Source organism: Strix uralensis, chromosome 13 (genome assembly GCF_047716275.1).
Source record: "Strix uralensis isolate ZFMK-TIS-50842 chromosome 13, bStrUra1, whole genome shotgun sequence".
NCBI lineage: Eukaryota > Metazoa > Chordata > Aves > Strigiformes > Strigidae > Strix > Strix uralensis.
The window spans coordinates 12,354,514-12,374,330 of record NC_133984.1 but is presented as its reverse complement, the minus strand read 5'-3'; the positions used below and the strand labels follow the sequence as shown (position 1 = coordinate 12,374,330).

The 19,817-nt window shown below is 44.6% G+C and overlaps 1 protein-coding gene across 9 annotated transcripts in view; it reads right to left on the bottom strand.

The window, feature by feature from the left end:
* Window positions 1-19,817, bottom strand: part of ENOX2 (ecto-NOX disulfide-thiol exchanger 2) — a 69,110-nt gene that overhangs the window by 6,402 nt on the left and 42,891 nt on the right. For 8 of the 9 annotated variants that reach the window (XM_074883020.1, XM_074883009.1, XM_074883010.1 and 5 more), the window contains 9 exons: window positions 18,184-18,417; window positions 17,337-17,549; window positions 15,621-15,727; window positions 8,193-8,307; window positions 5,980-6,161; window positions 3,869-3,976; window positions 2,961-3,017; window positions 1,638-1,746; window positions 29-114 (listed from right to left, as the gene is read on the bottom strand). In XM_074883020.1, coding sequence (XP_074739121.1) covers window positions 29-114; window positions 1,638-1,746; window positions 2,961-3,017; window positions 3,869-3,976; window positions 5,980-6,161; window positions 8,193-8,307; window positions 15,621-15,727; window positions 17,337-17,549; window positions 18,184-18,417 — 1,211 coding nt within the window. Of the gene's footprint in view, window positions 1-28; window positions 115-1,637; window positions 1,747-2,960; window positions 3,018-3,868; window positions 3,977-5,478; window positions 5,883-5,979; window positions 6,162-8,192; window positions 8,308-15,620; window positions 15,728-17,336; window positions 17,550-18,183; window positions 18,418-19,817 lie in introns of those variants that run through there. The other variant, XM_074883019.1, reaches the window with a different exon arrangement.

Genomic DNA, 19,817 nt, shown 5'->3' with positions numbered 1-19,817 from the left:
AGGGAACTGGAAGTGTTGGTACACCTACTTTGCTGTCCAGACGCTGCAGGTAGGAACAGATGTACTCTATGCTTGCTCCAAACGGGTGTACGTGAAGAAATGTTGAAATTATTCCTGGGGAAAGGAACACCACAAATGTCATTCTCATGAGAAAAGAGCCAGCTGAGAACACCAGCTCTCTATTACTACTGGCACAGCACAGAGGGATCTAATTGGGCAGTTTTGATTCTACTACAGTGAGGTTTGGCTCGTGGACTGCAACGGAAACAACAACTAACCAATGCAGCTGGTTAGCGCTTAAAACAGACCTCACCACATTCCTTGCTGAGTACTGGTAATGTGCCCAGTGATGAACTACACTGAGATTATCATACATGTGGGGATGCAAGGCCCAAGGAGAGGGAAAGCAGAGCTCTCCTTCAGCCATACCTTCAAAGGTCAAGGAGCAGGGAAAGACAGAAGGCAAATGGGGAGAGCAGCAGTGGCATGTGTCCCCCATCCCAACAGTTTTGCAGCACTCAGTTAAACAGAGCAATCCGAGTTTGCACCCTGTCAGGAAGAGACTCATTTCCAGCTCATGGCCAGGACTGTACATCAAGAAGACTGACTTGCATTTCTGACCATCACCTGCAGAAAAAGGCTGTGCCTTCGGTTTTCCCCAAAGACCCTTCCCTCTCAGTGAAAAAACCAGCCCATGATCTGGCACAAACAGATCCATCTGGATAACAATAAATGATTTATTGTTATTCTCAAATCAGATGTAGAGGGATGGCTAAGGAGAACTTGACTGAGTGACAATGAATTAAAAATGCCTTGTCCCAACAAGACAAGGACTTCTGTTCCTCCTTTTCAATACTCCAGAAAATCCCCAACTACCCAGTGCTTTGGGCTGAAAAGTTGTAGCATGCCATATTAGGTTATTTTTCAATATTACATGGAATAGGCAAGGGGAAAGGAAATAAAAAGGGCAGCAGATACGCCTGCGCTGCAAATCAGAGGTCACCAATCCCTTTGTGAGCATCACTTGAAAACGCTAGCAGCATTTGTCACTCCATTGAGCCCAGCCTTCTCTCCCTGACACCCTTCTCCACCCTTCCTTTCCCTCAGACTACAGCTTCTAAAGCTAGAAGAGCTTATCTGCTTGGGATCCGTGGCACACCACGCCTGACCTAATGGTGTGCCTTGCTGCTGTGTGGGTCCACAAATGTCATCTACACTGTGAGGTGCTGCAACGCTCAAGCTGATTAAAGTCTTGGAGCCTGTGACACTGCTTAGGATCCTGTAAGGTTGATTAGCCTGAAGACAGACCTTCCTCTGTAACTAACTACCTTCAGTGATGCCTCCCAGAAGAGCAACTTGCACTCCAGGACATGACCTGGACTGTCACTACACACAAGCCCACTTCATGTGTGTGTGGTTTTGACTCAAAGTGCACAGGATTTCCACATGAGCAATGCACAAAGTGAAACCCTGGCCCCACCAAAGCTCAAGGCTTTCCTTGGTTTGAGGATTCTCACCTCCATTGGCATAACCAAAGGAACAAGAAGTGGCCAGAGGGAGCTCTGAGGCTACCTTGAAGTAAGTCCCACTCAGTTCACGTCTCCAGCATTATCACCAAGCCCATCAGAAGAACTTACCAACTAACAGAACTTCTCGTTCAGATTTCACAGGACTGTTGCTCAATGTCTTCTCAACTGGACATTCCTTCTCCTGGCTGCACGCACAAACTCTGGATGTACTGCTCTCCTGCAAAAAAACCACAGGGCCTGTTCCACACACCAGCAGCGCAGCAGGCTCTCCTACACATCAAGCAGCAGCTTGGTCAGACTTGACAGAGTTGGTATTTTTGTTTTCCTGTTTCTGTGAGTCATTACATTCATCGCGTTGCTGTATCTACTGTTTATTTTGCAAAATGCTTCCAACAAAGCACAGCTATGTTCATGCTGCTGTGTCTGAATTATCAAGTTAGATTAAAAGCCCATAAAGTTAATCCAGATGCCACAACACACACTTTATCAACCCTGTTCGCTGGTATGACGTCTGCTCTAGAAGAGCCTTATTTTAAATAGTAAAAGAAAAAACAGACTAGAAAGCCTTGCAGTGACTAATTCAGATGCAGATGTTTATTTTTCAGATGCCTAAACTGAGGCAATATGATTAACCAAGTGCCCAGTGGCTGCAAAACATTCAGGATCAGACTGTCCTTGACTTGAGTTTGTGGTACTGAATTAAAACAGAATTTTTCATAATTTATTATCCCCAAAATAAACACAAGACTGCCAGTGATGCAAAGACTTGGTGGGTGCTCTAAAAGCAGGACTTTCTTTTATTCCTACATTTTATGCGGAATTCCAGTGGTTTGAGAGCTGCAGACAGCTGTAACTGGAAATAGCGTCCAATCACTAGTGAAATGGACTTGGGCCAATAACAAAGATAGAATTAAATGGTCCCTTGGGTTTGCTTAGCTTCTTACACCAGTGCAATTCTCAGCTACACAGGACTGAAACTGTGCAGTCCTGGCCTAAGCAGGCTATAATTTGCTTCTACAGGAGAAAGTAAAGGTCTGCGCTGTGGAAAGGGAGCTAGCTTTAGGCTGACACAGGGACTGCAGTTCAACCAGTAGCGTTATACTGGAAATGCACTGCCTGCTTCCTCTTGGAGAGCCAACAGATATTTTTGAAGGCTGGTTGAAATAACAGGGCAACAAATTACCTTGCACACCAAAACCCATTTCTACACCACAGCATTGCAAATACCTACTGTTCTTCCAGACAGAAGCTGCTAGCAATGGATAACTTGATGATTTTAACTTGTATATCAAGACAGTCTGTATGTACCACGCTTATACACTTCACAACAAACCAAACACTGGAAAATTGCTAACTTTACAATGAGGTGTCATTACTTCCCTCAGTAAGATATTCTGACTAAAGTAGCAGAAAAGGAACCCTTAGACTTACATTCCCTTGACAATCAACTGCATCTCTCTCCTTGTCCTCTTCGTCAGCCATGCTTTGCTATATATAGGTAAAGAAAAGGAAAGATTACTGATGATAGTCTGTTATTTCTGTTCTTTGATATCAAGCACTGAAGCTCCTGCACTGTAGATTACTGGGACACAAAGCCATTTTTAGTTACTAGAAAGACATGTATTATCTTCCCAGCTCATGGCATAAAAAGGTGGGGCTAAAGATTGGAAATCTGAGACAAGACCTCAGTGAGGACCGTACAGCCAAATGCTAGAAGTGCTCTGTAATGTTTTTTGTCTATCCTGTATCATTGACGGTACTACAGAGGAGAGGACCAAGCACGTTTAGATTCATGCACGGATCCACAATCAAAAGACAGACAGAGCGGATCACACCTGAGAAGAAACAGTATGTATTTATGCTTAGGATAAATCCAGCAAGCATAAGATTACTATAACACTGACAAAAACTTTCAATTCAGTAGTGTTTTATGGAGGTTGAATCAAAATATGTCCCTAAAATCCAAATCTAAAAATCAATGTTTGATAAATTAGACCCTTTTTTCTATCTCTTAAAGCTCAGGTTGCAGAAAAACACATTTCAGTTGCAGTATCACTGTATACTATAAAATGACAATTAATCTTTTATTTATACAGTTGCTTATGTAGATTGCCTCACAGGTACATGAAGCAATCAGCAAGTTCATTACTGATATACATCCTCCAATTGGGCAGGTAATTTTTTCTAGTTTTCCAAAGACAACCGCTCTTAAGCCAGGGCGAGGCATCTTCCACAAGAGCGTAGAAGGACAGAGGTCCTTCACTGTGCTCATGATAGACCATGAAATCCAAGGACTGCATTTACTATTGAGAATAAGGAAGCACTGGGATGGCACATACCTGCTCCTTCAGGTTTTCTAATAATGTCTCTATTTTTAGTTTGTCTTCTCTCACTTTTTCTAGCTCAGCTTCTCTCTTTTTGTATTCATCTTGTACTTTCAAAAGATGCTGGAAGAGAAAATAAATTCAGCTCTTAACCTGCCTTTCACTTCCTACAATTTAAAGAATATAAAATGAATAAGGGCTTTTCCATGAAGACCAGACAGATCATATTCAGAACAATTAAAAGGTTAATTATACAACAAGAAATCTTTTCTACATTGTACCTTCGAAACATCTTTGCCAATTAGCATACAGAAAAAGCATGACTTTGTAATGGGGCAGTAATTCCATCATCACCAAACCTTCACCATCCCCAAAAATAAAGCATGTGTTGTGCACTAGACTGCAGGCCTGACCCATGTTAAAGCTGCCTCTTCCTCTCCCCTAGTCTGGTTCATGCTATGGCCATAGAAACAGTCAGCACATGGAAAAGAGCAGCACAGAAACAAGTTACCTGGGGAAGTCACCTTAAAGTCTTCCTAGATCTCTAGCCACGTGTTAATAGAGAGGTATCTTGCAATTTAAGAAAATACTCTGAAACAGCTACTAGATAAGGAGATTTGCACTGTTTGCACAATTCCACATTGCAGAAAAATGTGATGACTGCTCCCTAGCCTGGGCTTCAGCCCAGCCATGCAGGGTGCTCGTAACCAACAGCACAGCAAGCTGTGCACTCCCTCAACTAGCAAAGCTCAGGAGAAAGGCTGGGTAATGAATTATAACCCACATCTCAGAGGTGAGCAGAATGAAATTCTCAAGCCCGATCTGGCGTCTATCAAGGAGAACCAAGCTGCAGTTGGGGATATAACACTCTGCTTTCAGAGCAAATTTGTACTCTTGAACATGTCCATAGGGAAAGCAGATGAGTACAAAAACCTAACTGAAAAAATGACACAGTCAACAGGAAAATTATGACTGATCTCCCATTAGGGCCAGAAAAAAAAACCCCAGTGGTCAAACTGCTAACAGCACTGGGCCTCCCAGAAACGGGCAAGATCAAGTCACCAGGAAGAGAAAAACCTTAAACAGTAGTATGGCAAAGGCACTAGCCTAGCAGCTTTCCTAAGTCAAACCAAGATACATATATATTTCAGTGAATGCTTTCTTCCATGTGTAAAACACCCCTAATCAGCTGTTTAATACTTTTCTCCCTCAACTAGAAGGAAAAAAAAAGAAGAGAAAGTAAAAAAAGATTCATAATCCTATTAATAGTTACAAGCAAACAGCATATTTTTTCATCAAGGCAGTTCCTCCAGAGTATTCTCCCAGCACCATTCATCCTGGTAGCAGTGTAAAGAGAAACCTGACCTGCCTGACACATGAGATAAGGGAAATCTGTTATGTCCTGCAATTCCTGCCATTTTGTCCCACAGCAAAGGTTGTCAGTGACTACAGAAGGCTTTTCCTGCCACCTCCAACATCACAAACACGAGCACTGTCAGTTCCTATGTCAGATTCATCCAGAGAACAACCACAGCCTTCACAGCCTTGTTGCACGTTCTTATTTTAACACTGCTTACCAGAACTATTATATGCTCTATATGCTTGGTTATCAGTTAGGCTTAATATCCCAAGGGCTACTGTTAAGGCTTACAAGGACCCAAACTGCTCGATATTCAGCCCAGGGAAATCCCAAAGAACAAGGCATGCCCTACACATTTCCGTGAGAATGAAAGCCCAGTAAAGTTCAGAAAAGGTTTCAAAGCAACCTTGGGATTCCCACTTTCTTGCTCATGCTGGTAACCAGGATCCCAGGACCTCACAGAGTTATGGAGCAGGTAAGCACAGACTCAGTACTTCAGAAGTCACAATGTGGTCAAGCAAAGAGCACACAAGGAATCTATAAACTATGGATTGTTTCCATGTGACTTATCAGTTGATACACAATCACTGTTTTGAATGTTGGGTTGTTTGGGGTTTTTTGGCAACCCTTGAAGTGTCAGAAAGTTGCTCCCATTTGCCAGTTCTGATTCTGCTGAGAAACAAAATGCCTTTGTTTGTTTCTGCTCCACATCACACCCCCTTTGCCTTTGTAGCAAGGCCATAGCTACAGAAAAGTCTGGGCCCACCTTCTGCATCCCCTGCAGAGCCTGCTGGAGAAGTTTCATCTGCTGCTCCTTGGTTGTGTCTTCATCCCTGCTCGTTTTGCCTTGCTCCTGCTTTAGCAGCTCCACCTCATTCCGGTAGGCATCCAGCTGCCAGCGCAGACTGTCGTTTTCTTCTTTCAGGGCTTCCACCTGTGATACCAGTGCTGGAAAACAGGGCAACCAGGGATCAAAAGTCAAAGAACTGGGGGCACGAAGTCCCTGGGTGCTCGACCCCAGAGCACAGTGGCTCTGTAGCTCCCAGCGCCCAGTTACAAATCCAGAGTACCAAAATGAATCTCTCCCAACCACTGATTGTGACATCTCTTTAGAAAACAAGTTCCTCTGGACAAAAAGCACCTCTCAGTAGTGAATGCAGTATTTAAGTTGGAAGGAGACAGAAAAAAAAAAAGGAAGTAAAAAAACATATTGGGGTGAAATGACCATGTGGACAAGGAAGCAGGTTTCCTAACCAGCAAAGCTGAAAGACTCTGGGACAGGCTCCACTGGCACCTTCAGTCAGAAGAATGTCTTCATCAAGTCATGGGATGAAACACCTGCATCAGTCTGGTGGCCACGCAGGGCTTGATAAATTCAGAAATGGGATCTTATAACATTATGGCTGCAAAGACAGCTTCAGCAAGTTTCAAAACATACTCATGATGTGGAGGGCATAGCTCAACATCCCACGGCCTTGCTATTAACCTCTGGTACTTGGGTCACAGCCAGAGCACAGGGAGGTACGTTTGCCTGGGACTCACACATTGTACTCGGCAGACAAGACATACTGCATGAGAAGAGGGTGGGGTTTGGGTGGGTTCTATCTAATTGCCCCGACTCATTCTTCCAGCCAGTGAATATATGGTCGGTCCCCACTCTGTGCAGTTACACATTTCAAAAGGAAGGACAGCAGGCAATATTCAGTAGATCAAAAACTGCTTTCCTCATATCAGAAAACTAAGGTGGAAATAAATTAACTCCATAAAATGGATCTGAACAAAAAAAAAAAAAAAGGCAGCTTCCAGGATGAGCCCCTGCTCTTTATGAATGCAAAGAACTGAGATTTCGCCTGGTCATTTGACTGTCAGGTCTGCTCTTTGCTCCCATTCACCCTCTGGCCACACAGAGCAGGGTCAGGCAAGAAGAGTCTCTAAGCTTCTAGTACAGCTGAAAGAGACACCCATGCAAACACACTGTGCACTGCCCTGGCCAGCTTAGGAACAGCGAGGGGGAGATGGGACGGACCACTGCTGGGCAAGAAAAGCCTTCCAATGACAGCCTATAAATAGACGTCCTAGCATAGCCCATGGCAGTGGGAAACGTACCTGAACATCACTGAAACGCTCATGTCATCAACAAGATTTGTGCCTATTTGCCAGTGAAATGCTCAGTAACAGCAGGAAAAAGTTGCAGCATTTCTGAGACAGTGCAGGTGTCTTGGCAAGGCACCTTTTGAGACAGTGGAGGTGTCTGAAAAAGCAGGCGTCCTCCTGCTTATTTCAGGAAACAAAACTCAGAAGGAAAAAAAGACTAGATGTTTTTAGCAGAAATGTTTGGAGATATTTCTGCTAAAATTTCACTGTTTTCACCTTTCCTCGTTTCCTGAGGCAGAAGACAGCTTAGGGACAAACTACATTGCTTAGGACAAATGTAAGGACCTGGCTACTTCTCTTCAGATGATTTAAGCAAAGCATGATGAGCACGTCAAACCGTTTAGAGTCTGGTAAAACAGACCACAGAAAAATCTTGCTTTGATGGGGTCAGGGGTTGGTGGCCAGAAGAAATCTGGAAAATGCTTTGGAGTCATTAAAATGTTAATTCAGCTTGAATAGAAAGGTTGCTATGGCAGGCTCATCCCAGGTTATCATCCAAAGAGAATAAACTGGCAGCAACCTTGACCAGAGACCTTTCTAACTAACTCCACTAGCAGCATGTGAGCAACAACAGTTGGAAGCAGCCCTGGAACAGTTCACCACCTGCGGCACACAGCTTTGCCAGCCTCTGTCACCCCGGAAGGACAGCACGGTCCTCAGCAGTGCACTACCAGTCACAACTAGGGCTGTCCACTTATGCCCTAGAGACACTCCAGATAAATGCAGTTGATTTTGCTCTGCCTGTGACAATTTTGGGGTATAAAACAGTCAGAATGAGGGTCCTGAAAGAAACCACTGAAGAGACAAGTACTAAAGTGATTTTACCTGATTCTTCTGTTTCTTTCATCTCTGATGGATCTTCTATTTCTTCATCAGACATTTCCATTTCCTCCTCTCTTCGAATACCCATTAGTTCATCATTATGAATGTTACGAATTTCCTAAGGTTCAGAAAGTAGAGGGGTTTTTTTAAATACCGACTATAAGAAACAACAGATTGGTTGAATAAAAAGACGATGAAATCTAAGTCTGCAAAATGCAACTCCATGATACAAGAAAAGGGAAATGATTAAAAAGATTTGGCACAGACTTCGATCAAGGACAGTATCCAGCATGAGTCAAACTGTCAGTGCTACTGGCATTACACACTCTTCCATCTCCCTTCTACTCTTTTCCCCAGGGCAGGCACCTCGCCTTACCGACAGCGTACTTTCTCAGTGAACCCTCTCCTGTCCTGCTTGACATCCACTCACCTCCCCTACATTCAGCGCTGCCTGACCTCATAACCTCCACCGGGTCACCCCTCGCAGCACACACCCAGATCAGTAACTCTCTGCCGCCACAAAGTGTTACTGGTGCTGGCCCCTGCCCTGCAGACCCACGGGTTGTGTCACTCCTACCCCTCCCTGACACCATTCTGCCCTGCCTCCTCCCCGCTGGGCTCCCACCCCACACTCTCCTGCTCAGAGCCTGTGATGGATGCACCCACTCTGAGCGAGCAGTACTTTGGTTCAGCCATCACCAACAAGTATGTCTGACTGAAGTCAGCCCTGCTGTGCCAACCATGAGAAATTGTGCTAGGCCCTTTCTTCTCAGGAGCCAACAGCACCAGCCTGAGCTGGGAACAGACCAAACTAAAACCACTACAGCAGCACACCTGCACATACACCAAAGGAGGTCTGACTCAAGTCCATCACTTGACACTACAAATATCTGTAGCCCCCCTGAGCCCACTGAGCTCTCCTGTACAGCAGCAGGTGCACGGTGATGATCTCCATTGAGCAGGGATGCCTCTCAAGGTTACCCCCCCAAGGCTGAGATACCCTTTACCTGGCATCTGATATCTGTAACGGGGTAAGCGACATTTTACATTACACCTAGAAGTATATTATATGTTAGCAACATATATATACACACAGCTATAGACCAATTATTATAAGTGTGGTAAGCAGTAGTGTTTGACCGCTGTCTAATCACTGTCAAATCACCACTGTCAAATCACTATTTAATTACCATTCAATTATTGCTTAATCACCATTTACCATTTAATTATCACTCTATCATCGATTAATTATCATTTGATCATCAATAAAACCCTTTTAGTTAACTTACACAACAATGACTTCTCTTAATAATTCACCTGTGACACCAGCTCCGCTGGTGATGTCCCCTCCTGACACACAGAGCCCAGCTGCTGGCTGACACATCTCCCTGGCATTTCTTTCTCCTGCCATATAACATATCCTGCGCCCTCCAAGTCCTGGCCTACACAGTGCCCACTACTACCTCGCCACGCACCTCTCTTGCCCTGCTGCAGCATGACCATACCCATGACCTATACTGCTGTCCCCCCCATTCCTCCCTGCTCCATGCCTCCTCCATGCAGCTGCAAAGCTACACAAAACCTACTCAAGACAGAGGTTATGCCAGTTAGAAGCAGTAATTGTGAGTACATACAGGCCAGAGACTGCCCAGCCACCTCCTGACCCTTATCAATCCTGGTGTGCTTTGAAGCTTCTCTCCCCTCTCCCCCTGTGCCCACCACCAGTGCTCAGCCTGCACCACAATGACTCTCCCTCCAGCTGCTGGGATCCTCTCCACTCTCTCACAGCCTTGGTCCACATTAGGGATCACAAAGGAACAGAGGTGCCACCTCCTACACTGGTCCCTGAGCCACCCCAGTTTCTGCTTGTGCGTGTTCTTTCTGCTCCATTCACCTTGTCCAGGCAGAGCCAGCCAACCCCACCCACTCCTCCAGACAAGATCCTCTGCTCCATCCTCTGCTCCGGCCAGCTCCCGCTGGGCAGAGACAGCTCTGCACAGACACACATCAGCCCGTTGGCAAGGCAAGGGAACACCTTAGCTCAGCCTCTCCATCCCCTCTGCAGAGCAGGACAGGCAATGTTCAGAAAACGACAGTCAGCTATTCAAGGAGATAGAGATGTCAAGAATACTTACTAGAGACTACAACAGGCGGCCAAGTGTCCCTACCTGATGTCTGTTTACCACAACTTCACTTGGATTATACACCCCACAAACAGCCACAGAAGAAAAGATAGAGAAGATTCGCTTATAAAATAAATGTCCAGCTTTTTGTAAATTTTACTCTAATGGCCTGAAACTTTCAAAAACTCTGCTTGCCAGCACCAAGTACACATCCACCAAGAGCAGCCAACAACGAAAATGACCACACTTCCAGCTTGGATGAATGGACACCCTGGGGACAGCAACAGGGAAAGGCCAAGAACAAGGCAGATCTGAGTGCGATGGGCAGTGCTGGCTACACCTCCAAAGCAACTGCTGCCTGCCCTAGAGACCACCCATAAAATGGGTTGGGGATCAGACGAAAATCTTTCCATTGTCTTTAACTGACTCTGCGCAACAGCTGAAAGCCTAAAGTGGCCTCGAAGCTGGAGAAGGCTGCACAGAGCACAGCATGGAGCTGGGCCATGCTGCACAGCAGGCTATGCCATGGTTCACTGCGCCCAAGGGGGAGCCCTGGATGGGAGAGGAAAAAACATCAGAGAAGCCAAATACTTGAGTCAGGCCCTTCCTAAGCAAGGAAATACGCTGGCTGGTAGTTACCATAGCATGGTGGTTCACCAGGTCTCAAGTTCTGTGGCTTCTTAATGAGCTGCTGGCAGCTACAGGACTTGACAGCACTGCCTGGGAAAACCACCTTCAGTTACTATTGATAAAAATGAAACCCTGGCCTATTGATTCCCCAACACATACCCATTCCCTGAGCTGCCCACCAGGCTTTCCTCCGATGCAGTGACCCACATGATTAAATTCTGCCAAAAGCTTTACCAAGAAGATGCATCTTGTGGGTCCATCTTCCTTTAAGAGAAGACCCGCTAAGCTGGGGGAGACCAGCAGGCTGAGCCCAGCAGCAAGTACTCCTGGAAGGGGCCTCACCAGTGGTCTCACAGCCTCTTCCCACCGGAAGAACTTACCTTGGAACAAAAGACAGCTCCAAATGGAGAGAGTGCTCCCACCCCAGTCATAGTAAGCAATCTCAGTAAGCAGAAAAGAACAGGAGCACTAGGGCTCAAAGTAGAGGCATCATCTGAATCAGACTCTCCACCTGGCTTATCAGGTATAATACGAAACATTAGCTCCTCTTTTAGCTACTACAAAAGGTTTGACTCAGTGGGATTTGCAAAGAAAGTCCCAGAAGTGCAGTCGCATGAGGAGATCACAGCTGGAAACTTCCGAGGAAAACACAGTCATTTAGAGTTTTCCAATGTTGTGGAGGATCGATCACCTGTTTTTTACCAGAAGGCCACTGGCTGGGTATTATCCAACTCTACAGATTTTTCTCAGGTCACAGCTATACAGGAAGGTGGCCTGCATACACCCAACCTAGTGGTGATCACAGACTGCCCAGATTTACTTTTGATGTGAAACAATCTTAAAGGTGAAAGATGACTTCTGGCTTTGTTGGGATATACTTGTTTTCCAAGTTTGTAACAAGGAACTCAATACCTGAAAAAAACACTCCAGCTCTGGGGTCCCCAGCACAAGGAAGACGGGGACCTGTTAGAGCAGGCCCTGAGGAGGCCACAGAAATGGTCAGAGAGCTGGAACCCCTCTGCTAGTAAGAAAGGCTGAGAGAGTTGGGGTGGTTCATCCTGGAGAAGAGAAGGCTTCGGGCAGACCTTATTGCAGCATTTCAATATAAAACACGCAGAGCGTCACTATATTTGTACTCCCCACGATGGCCTCTCGATATATAAAGATGACTTACAAGAAAGACAGAGACTTTTTATCAAGGCCTGTAATGACAGGACAAGGGGTAATGGTTTTAAACTAAAAGAAGGCAGGTTCAGACTGGAGATAAAGAAGAAATGATTTATAATGAGGGTGGTGAGGCACTGGCACAGGTTGCCCAGAGAAGCTGTGGCTGCCCCCTCCCTGGAAGTGTTCAAGGCCAGGTTGGACGGGGCTCTGCACAACCTCATCTGGTGAAAGATGTCCCTGCCCCTGGCAGGAGGGTTGGACTAGATGGTCTTCAGAGGTCCCTCCCAACCCAAACCCTTCTGCAGTTCTGTGGTTCTATGCATAAGCAATCTGGAAGACAAATCTTGTAAGAAGCCATATGAAAGTTCCGAACAGAACCAAGCGGAAAACTTTACCATGTTTCTGCGTTGCAGACAAAGTTCAATGTTCTTTATTACTGTATCATGAAGGTTAAGAAAGCAAAGCCCATATAGTTCTTACATGTGACCTCTTTCTTGATGGAAATAGGAATGATACATGTACAATCTCTTTCCAGAAAAGCAATGTTTCCTGCTTATAAATCATGTTCTTATCTCAAATCTGTCATTTATGCCTTTGCAGGTGAGATCTATAGAGAGGGGCTTAATCAGCTACTTTACACACTTTTTTCGTCGGTTAATGTTACACATACGTTGGAATACCGATGCATCATCATTCATTAAAGATTAATGTCAACATACACTAGAAAATAAGGATAATGTAAATCACAAACATTTTGCACTAACAGCCAAGAGTGCTGGATTAATTATTGTTTCACCTGTAAGATCTCCCTCCTATACAAAAGCATATAGTGATCTGCTTCTTTCATTTCCATGCCCTGGCTGAGACAATCCCATGCCTTTCACAGAAACTGACACCCCTCAGAGTAACAGGTTTCTTTTTAGACACTCATTATTACAGGCTCAGTTAAAAAAAGATGGTATTTTATAAGACTAACAACCCAGACAAATGTTTTCAGAGGTGGTTTAAGCAAAACTGTTCTGTTTAACACCAGGACAAGACCAGGAGGATCCACGTGGGTCTGAGACATGGTGCCAAGCACTGCATGAGGAAATGGTGAAAACTTAAAACACATCTCCGGAGCTATCACAGGTGATGTTCTGTGAGCTTGCAGAGTCGTAGCTACCTAACAGAATCATTCAACACTGTCATTTTCTAATACAAATGTATTGGAAATGGAATATTTTAAAACATTTGTGTGCCATTTCTTCCCTGTTCTGAGCATTGTCAGGAAAGAAGCAATGATGGAACTAATTTCTTCCAGATACACCAGAACACCCCATATGGCACTGATGTGCTGCACACGAGATTTTAGTATAGCCTAGCCTTCAAATCCCTAATGGAAATCCATGTACAAGCCTGATGGACTGGCACACTGTGGGGATTTGGGTAGAACGTATGTTCTCTCTGGCTTGGGGCTCTACTTTTGAGACAGACACCTGAATATTGCAGAAGAGAGATTTGAGGAGTAGCTGAACAGGATTTCAGCCTTGTACTGAAAGAGTAACTGAACAAGATGCTGTGGGTGAAAGCTAATCTTGCTCTTTATTTGCTACTCTACAGCTTGCATATTAGAGTCCTTTTTCCTAGAAATAAACAAGCATTTCAGAATACACTTGGCTTTTACCACTGCCTTCACCTGGGTGGGTGTCAGGAAGCATCTCCAGACTTTCAGCTCTACCTCATCTACAGACAGACACAGGCACGCTCCTGCAATGGTTGTGTGCTAGAAGTACTGAGTGCAATCCACAACTGGGAGCCAAAAAAATGGTCTTCCAGAATTACTGGGCAACATGAGGCAAACACTTCTTCAGTCAGTGCCTCCCCTTTCCCCATCGCAAGAGGGTACATTCACTACCGGCTGCCCAGGGCTCTGGAAAGCCACACAACGAGGTCCAGCAGTCAGCAACCTTCGCTTTCCAAGCAAGAGAATAGAAACAATGAAAGTTAAAATCCAAAGCTATCAAGCAGAGTAGGATTTCTTGCCCAAACCTGACTAATCAGCAGTGTGTGCAGGCAAGACCCTCTCGGCTGTTTACACATCTGTCATGGGAACATTTTAGACAACGGTGCCAAACACCCAACTCCTTTCCAGTCCTCCAGCCACGGCTGCCATATTACACATCCAGATTGATATTCCCAGCATGGCTTTGCTGAACACTGACAACCCACTGGGCTGGAAACCTTTTTAAGGTTATGCTGAGATGAGAAAGCATCTGCTTTGCCATTTCTGACACATAAATGACAAGATCAGCTCCAAAATGCTAGTGTTTCTGCAGTGAATAAAGAGTATTTCCAAACACAGCAGTGTCTCCCTAGATTAGGATAAAAGGCAGGTATTTTGCATAGCAGTTCCCTTTTACACTTCAGCTCTGGGACCTACTACTTCAAAGAAGTCTTTACAGTTAGTACTAAATACTGATTCAAGCTCCACCTTACTTTAAAAGCTTAACGAGCAAGAAAAATACAATTTTTTGCTCTTTCCTTGAAAACTATTCATACCCCAAGGCAACAATACTTCTGTTACCACTTCGAGCATTAACCTTTCTAGGGAAGGGACACAGAAGTGAGACTCCAGGGGAGACAAGTTCTGTCTAGAAGACCCACCACAGGGCTCTTCTGCCACTCTTGGTTAGCCCTCCATGTTCCCAGGAGCACAGCTATCTCCTCCCTTCTTCCTCAGGCCAGACAAATATCAAGATGGGCTCCACTGTCAGATGCAGCCAAGCAATGCAACATCCCTACTACGCAGGTGACAGAAGACAGCATGTATTTCATCACAGACTCCAGGACAACCATCTCCCAAACCATCACTTTTCCAAGAGACAGCCTTTGTTTACCTTAGCTTTACTTTTTCTGACATTGTGCCTGACTCCAGTAAGATTTGATAAGATCAGATAAGGGACTGAGAACTATTCTTCCTCTTGCAGGAAGAGCAGTTTGAGTGACATGCCTTCTTCCATCAATCCCATCCTTGTCACCACCTTTAAATCCTGTATTTCACTAGCAATGTCACTGCATGGGATAAATACACAAATACGAGAAAAAAATCCTCCTTCAAGTTTTCCAGACTGTCCAGCTGCAATTATTTCCACCTCTCAGGTCTGTCAATAAAAATGTGATAAAACAGATCTCTGATGATGCTTAGGATTTGTTGGTTTGTTTGGGGTTTTTTTAACATTTCTCTAGAAATCCCTCTTGCTTTAACATTAAAACCATCAGAAAACAGATCAATAATTATTATTACTGCGCACAACTCCAATCAGCATACAGATCTCAATGTGTTGCTCCTAGTAACACAAATACCAAGAGAAAATTTATTACCTGTAACACAAGAGACGACTGAGTAATTCCCATCTTACACTGAATTAAGACCTTGTTATCCATGCGAGCATTGTGCAAACTTAACATCAATATCCTGACAAGAAAAGAGACTGTGCTGGAGGATCTAACACAATAAAAAATTACCAACCTCTGCTTGTTTGCACCACACGCTGATGTTCTTACGCTGAGCTTTCGTGAAATGGTCCCAAGCCTTTTGTTTGGAGGCAGAATGGTACACGGCCACTATCTGCTCGACTGTAGTATCAAATCAGCAGTCAAATCAGGCCAGAATATCATCCAGAGAGGGCGAACAAGAGGAGTAAAGGAGTAAAAAAGTGGAATCAGGCAGGTGGTTTGGCTAACCTTTTCTTATAACACTGTACTGTGCTGAAGCTATGCTCAGGAAAGGGACTCTGTGCCTGGAAAGAAAAGCGTGGACTTCACCAGGCTAGTGTCAAATGCTCACAGAGTAACGATCAACTGGGAAAACGGCATCTGCTCTCAACTGGAAAAAAGGGAGGCACGCATTGCACTGAAAAATATTCAAATACGCTGTGCAACGCTGCCTATGAGCGTAACAAGTACACCCGGGTAGCACTCGCTCTGTAAAATGGGATGATTAAGTCCAACTGTGAAAGCTGGCACTTTAGATGTTCATCTGCCCAGCGGGTGCAGTCTTGAAGAAGAGTGCCACAGCCTGAGCACTACTGCATCCCGCCTGTGCATACCACAGAAAAAGGATTCTGGCATCAGCCATCAACTTGTTTTGTTCCAGAGATTTATTCCTTCTATTTCTCCACAAAATTTGCAGAGGATTTTGGAAATACAAAGTGCCTCTCCTTGGATGAGAACTCACCCAACAGCAGAAAGCATATCTACCTGGTTTTTTTTTTTTTTTTTTTCCCCCACTTGTAATTTTGTAGTAGACATAATTCTTACAAAGTAAAATCAGCTCTCTGCTACTTAGATTAACCTAAGAGCAGCTGAGATATCAGTGGGTGTTTTATATAGTGGAGTTGCATACTATTGTCTATTACTACTTACTCTGCAGAGCTTACTGTATTTCCCTCTGGACCGTGTGCCCAAATTTTTTACCGTGAACAGAATTTAAAAAAAAAAAAAAAAAAAAAAGAAAAAAAATCAAGTATCAAACAAGTAACAGCCAAAATTATTGAATATAAAAGAGAAAGTTAAGAATGTTCACAACTTAGCCAAGGGACTCAAGGAGACTTAGTACAATTGTGGAGAAGGTACTCTGAAAGGTACTCTTAGAAAAAATATATTCAGACTTACTAAAGACAGAATGTGTAACAGGCAATGCGTGGTTTGAGGAACTGTTATAAATCACATCTTGGAATTAATATAGCCCATGCCTCTTCCTTGATTTCATAGTTTAATAAAGTACTGGGATTTGGAAGACTCAAGTTGAAATGCTGTTCTGCAACAGGTTTTCAGTTGTGTCTGAGAACAGGGTGCTGGGAACACTCTGCTGCATCCTACCTTTGGTGAATAAATCCTGTACACTTCGCTGAGGCACCAGATTACCAGGAACTTACCTTGTCTGTGCAGAGAAGTGGAGTTGAAAAGATGACAGAACTACTAATAGACTATAATTAAAAGAGGGAAAAAATTAAGAATTCATTCTCTCTTTCCCCCAGATGTGAACTCTTACTCCAATAAAAAGTACCACCAGAAACTTTTGCCAAGTTAAAGACATATGCTTATAAATTAACTGTAGCTGCATAGAAGCCACTGCTATTTCTTTTCCTGGAGCCCTTTAAGTGTTGCCTCTCCAGACTCTAGAAATTAAGTAGCTTCCCTACAACAACAGACAACCAACATTCGGTGTGGAAACACTACTCACACTGAACCAGAATCCCTGAGAGAGCAAGTTTGAATTTCTCTTTAGCTTCTTCCATCTCTTTCTCATGAGCGGCTTTCTCATTCACTAGTCTGCGAATGTGGCTGTTGGCCGACTGGATCATGGAGTAGAAGTTGTTGGCAGTCCTCCTGTTCACTTCTCCACGTTCTATCCAGGTCAGCAAGGTCTGGATGGCTTCCAGGAACTTTGTGTCATCTGCGGCAAGAAAGGACACCTTTACACCATAGAAACACAGGGTCACCTGCGCAGCTTTCAGATCCTTTCCCCGGCACTGCGGAACTGCTCTCTTTCTAAGATCAACTTACTTCAGGTGGCTAATCACAATTCTTGAAAGCACGGTATTATCTGAATGCAAGGCTATACAAAGGAAGGCAAGTCTAACACCAAGCTGATGGAGCAAACCATCTGTTGAGGTGCAACAAGAGGACCACCAACTGCTAGAAACCTACTGGAAAAGTTCGTATGACTATTCAGATGTAGTCTTTATGAAAGAAAATATCCTCCAGCTCCAAAATAATCAGGCCACATGTGGGTCTTAGGCTTCAAAGATGGTCTTAGGACTTACACTAGTCCTTTTAACATGAAAAAAAATGGTTTGGAAGAAACTGTTGTACTCAAGTATAGGTTTGTTTTTACACACAAGACGAACAATTCTGAAAAAGAGATGGCTAGGAGAGCTGCTGTGTGCAGGCCGAGGGCTCAGTCTGAATGGGTTCTGCAAGGTCTAGATGGCATCATCATTTCAGTTCAGCAAGACAACCACTGGAGAATACAAATCTCTGCCTAGCATCTGCACAGAAGGGTGGCTGTGGCCTGCAGAACCACTTACCTTTCAGTTTCTCAGCAACAACACTGCACTCGTGGTCAGAATAATGGACAACGGGAGGTGGGGAGGGTGGGCGGAAGCGCTCCTCTTCCAGTCTCCTGCGATGGCGCTCCTCTCTCGCCAGCATCCGCTGCTTACACTCCCACTCGTACAGATCATCCCGAGCCTGAGCAAAATCCACGTGCAGGCGTCCAGTATCCTTCTTATCAGTGCTGGAGCCCAGCCTGATGCGATAGCCTGGCAGCGATGACAACAGTGTTCAGACAGGACAGGTGACTTACCTTGGGCTCCAACCACCCACCAGTGCCCATCTCTCATTCCTACAGAGCCAGAAAGCCCCGGAACAGAAGAGTTTACTGAAGAGTTTAGTGCACAGAGAGTGATGCTGGAAAAAGAAACATTGTTAGGGGGTTTGCTGCCATCTGCCTGCGTTTTGTACATGCTAGGCAAGATCTTACATAGACTGCTCCTCCTCAAAACACTAGGAGGTACTGGGTGTTGAATAGCAACTGTTTAATCACACATAACCTCTCAGGCTGTGGGACTAAGCCCAGCTGTTCATATGGGAAAGGTAGAACTGCTTTGGATTCTTCCACACTTTCACGAACTCCAGAAGTTGGGGATGGGAAGCAGGGAAATGAGAAGTGAGACACGGCAAAGAGGCAGCACATGGATGGTGGTAATCTTTGGAACAGCCCCCATCATCCGGTGGGAGTGGGAATAAGGTCAGTGAATGTGCACATCCACTGTGTGGGAGTTTCTCACCAGCATGGTTTGCAGGATTCGTTTTCTGGAGTTTCACCTCAAACATGCTAGAAGGCTCTCCTCTGTGATTAAGAAAAGCACAGGTGGGATGTGCAGAAGAAAGTCTGAACTACAGAGAGACTTTGTACAAAGAACAAGTCCAGAAACAACGCTTGTACATGGAGGACACCAACGACTGCGCACATGACCGTGGCTTTGAGCAGGAGGAACTACAAGCAGAGAATGCCTGCAGCTAAAGAGGCTATATTGGCTACGTAGAAGGGGTAACCACAAAGAGACACAGTTCTTACTAACGGGGCACTGCAATTCAATTCAACAGTCTCTGGAATGAGACACAATGCTTATAATCAGTCAAAACAGACTACAGAAAAGTTTCCATTATTTTAAACAGCAAAGAGGGTTTCCCTCACTTATCCTGACAATCTCATCTCTCTGGAAAGAGTACAGGCTTTGGAGGCAGTACCCTGGTTTGTTAATATACTGAAAGAATGAATTTGGAAGGGATTTTTAGGGTGGAAATAGAAAGTATTACTGTATTTTTTTTTAGAATGGTGAAGAGTCAGGTGGAGAGTCCAGGCTGCTCAGGGCAGATATAACCAGCACAGCAAATGCGGGCTTGGCTGGAAACGCACAATCTGCCAGCCACACAGAGGCTGTGAACACCTGTCTCTGAAACAACCTCTCAAAACCCTACAGATGCAGAACTGGGGCTCCCTAGGCAAAAGGAGCCCAGGTGTTTCACCTCTGATGACTAACAGAGAAAAAAATATTGATGAAAGTCAAGCACACCATCCAATTAACAAGCAATTGAGAGCAACTGCAAATTTTTACAGGACCCTGAAGCATTATCTACAGAATCGGGTGGACGTTAA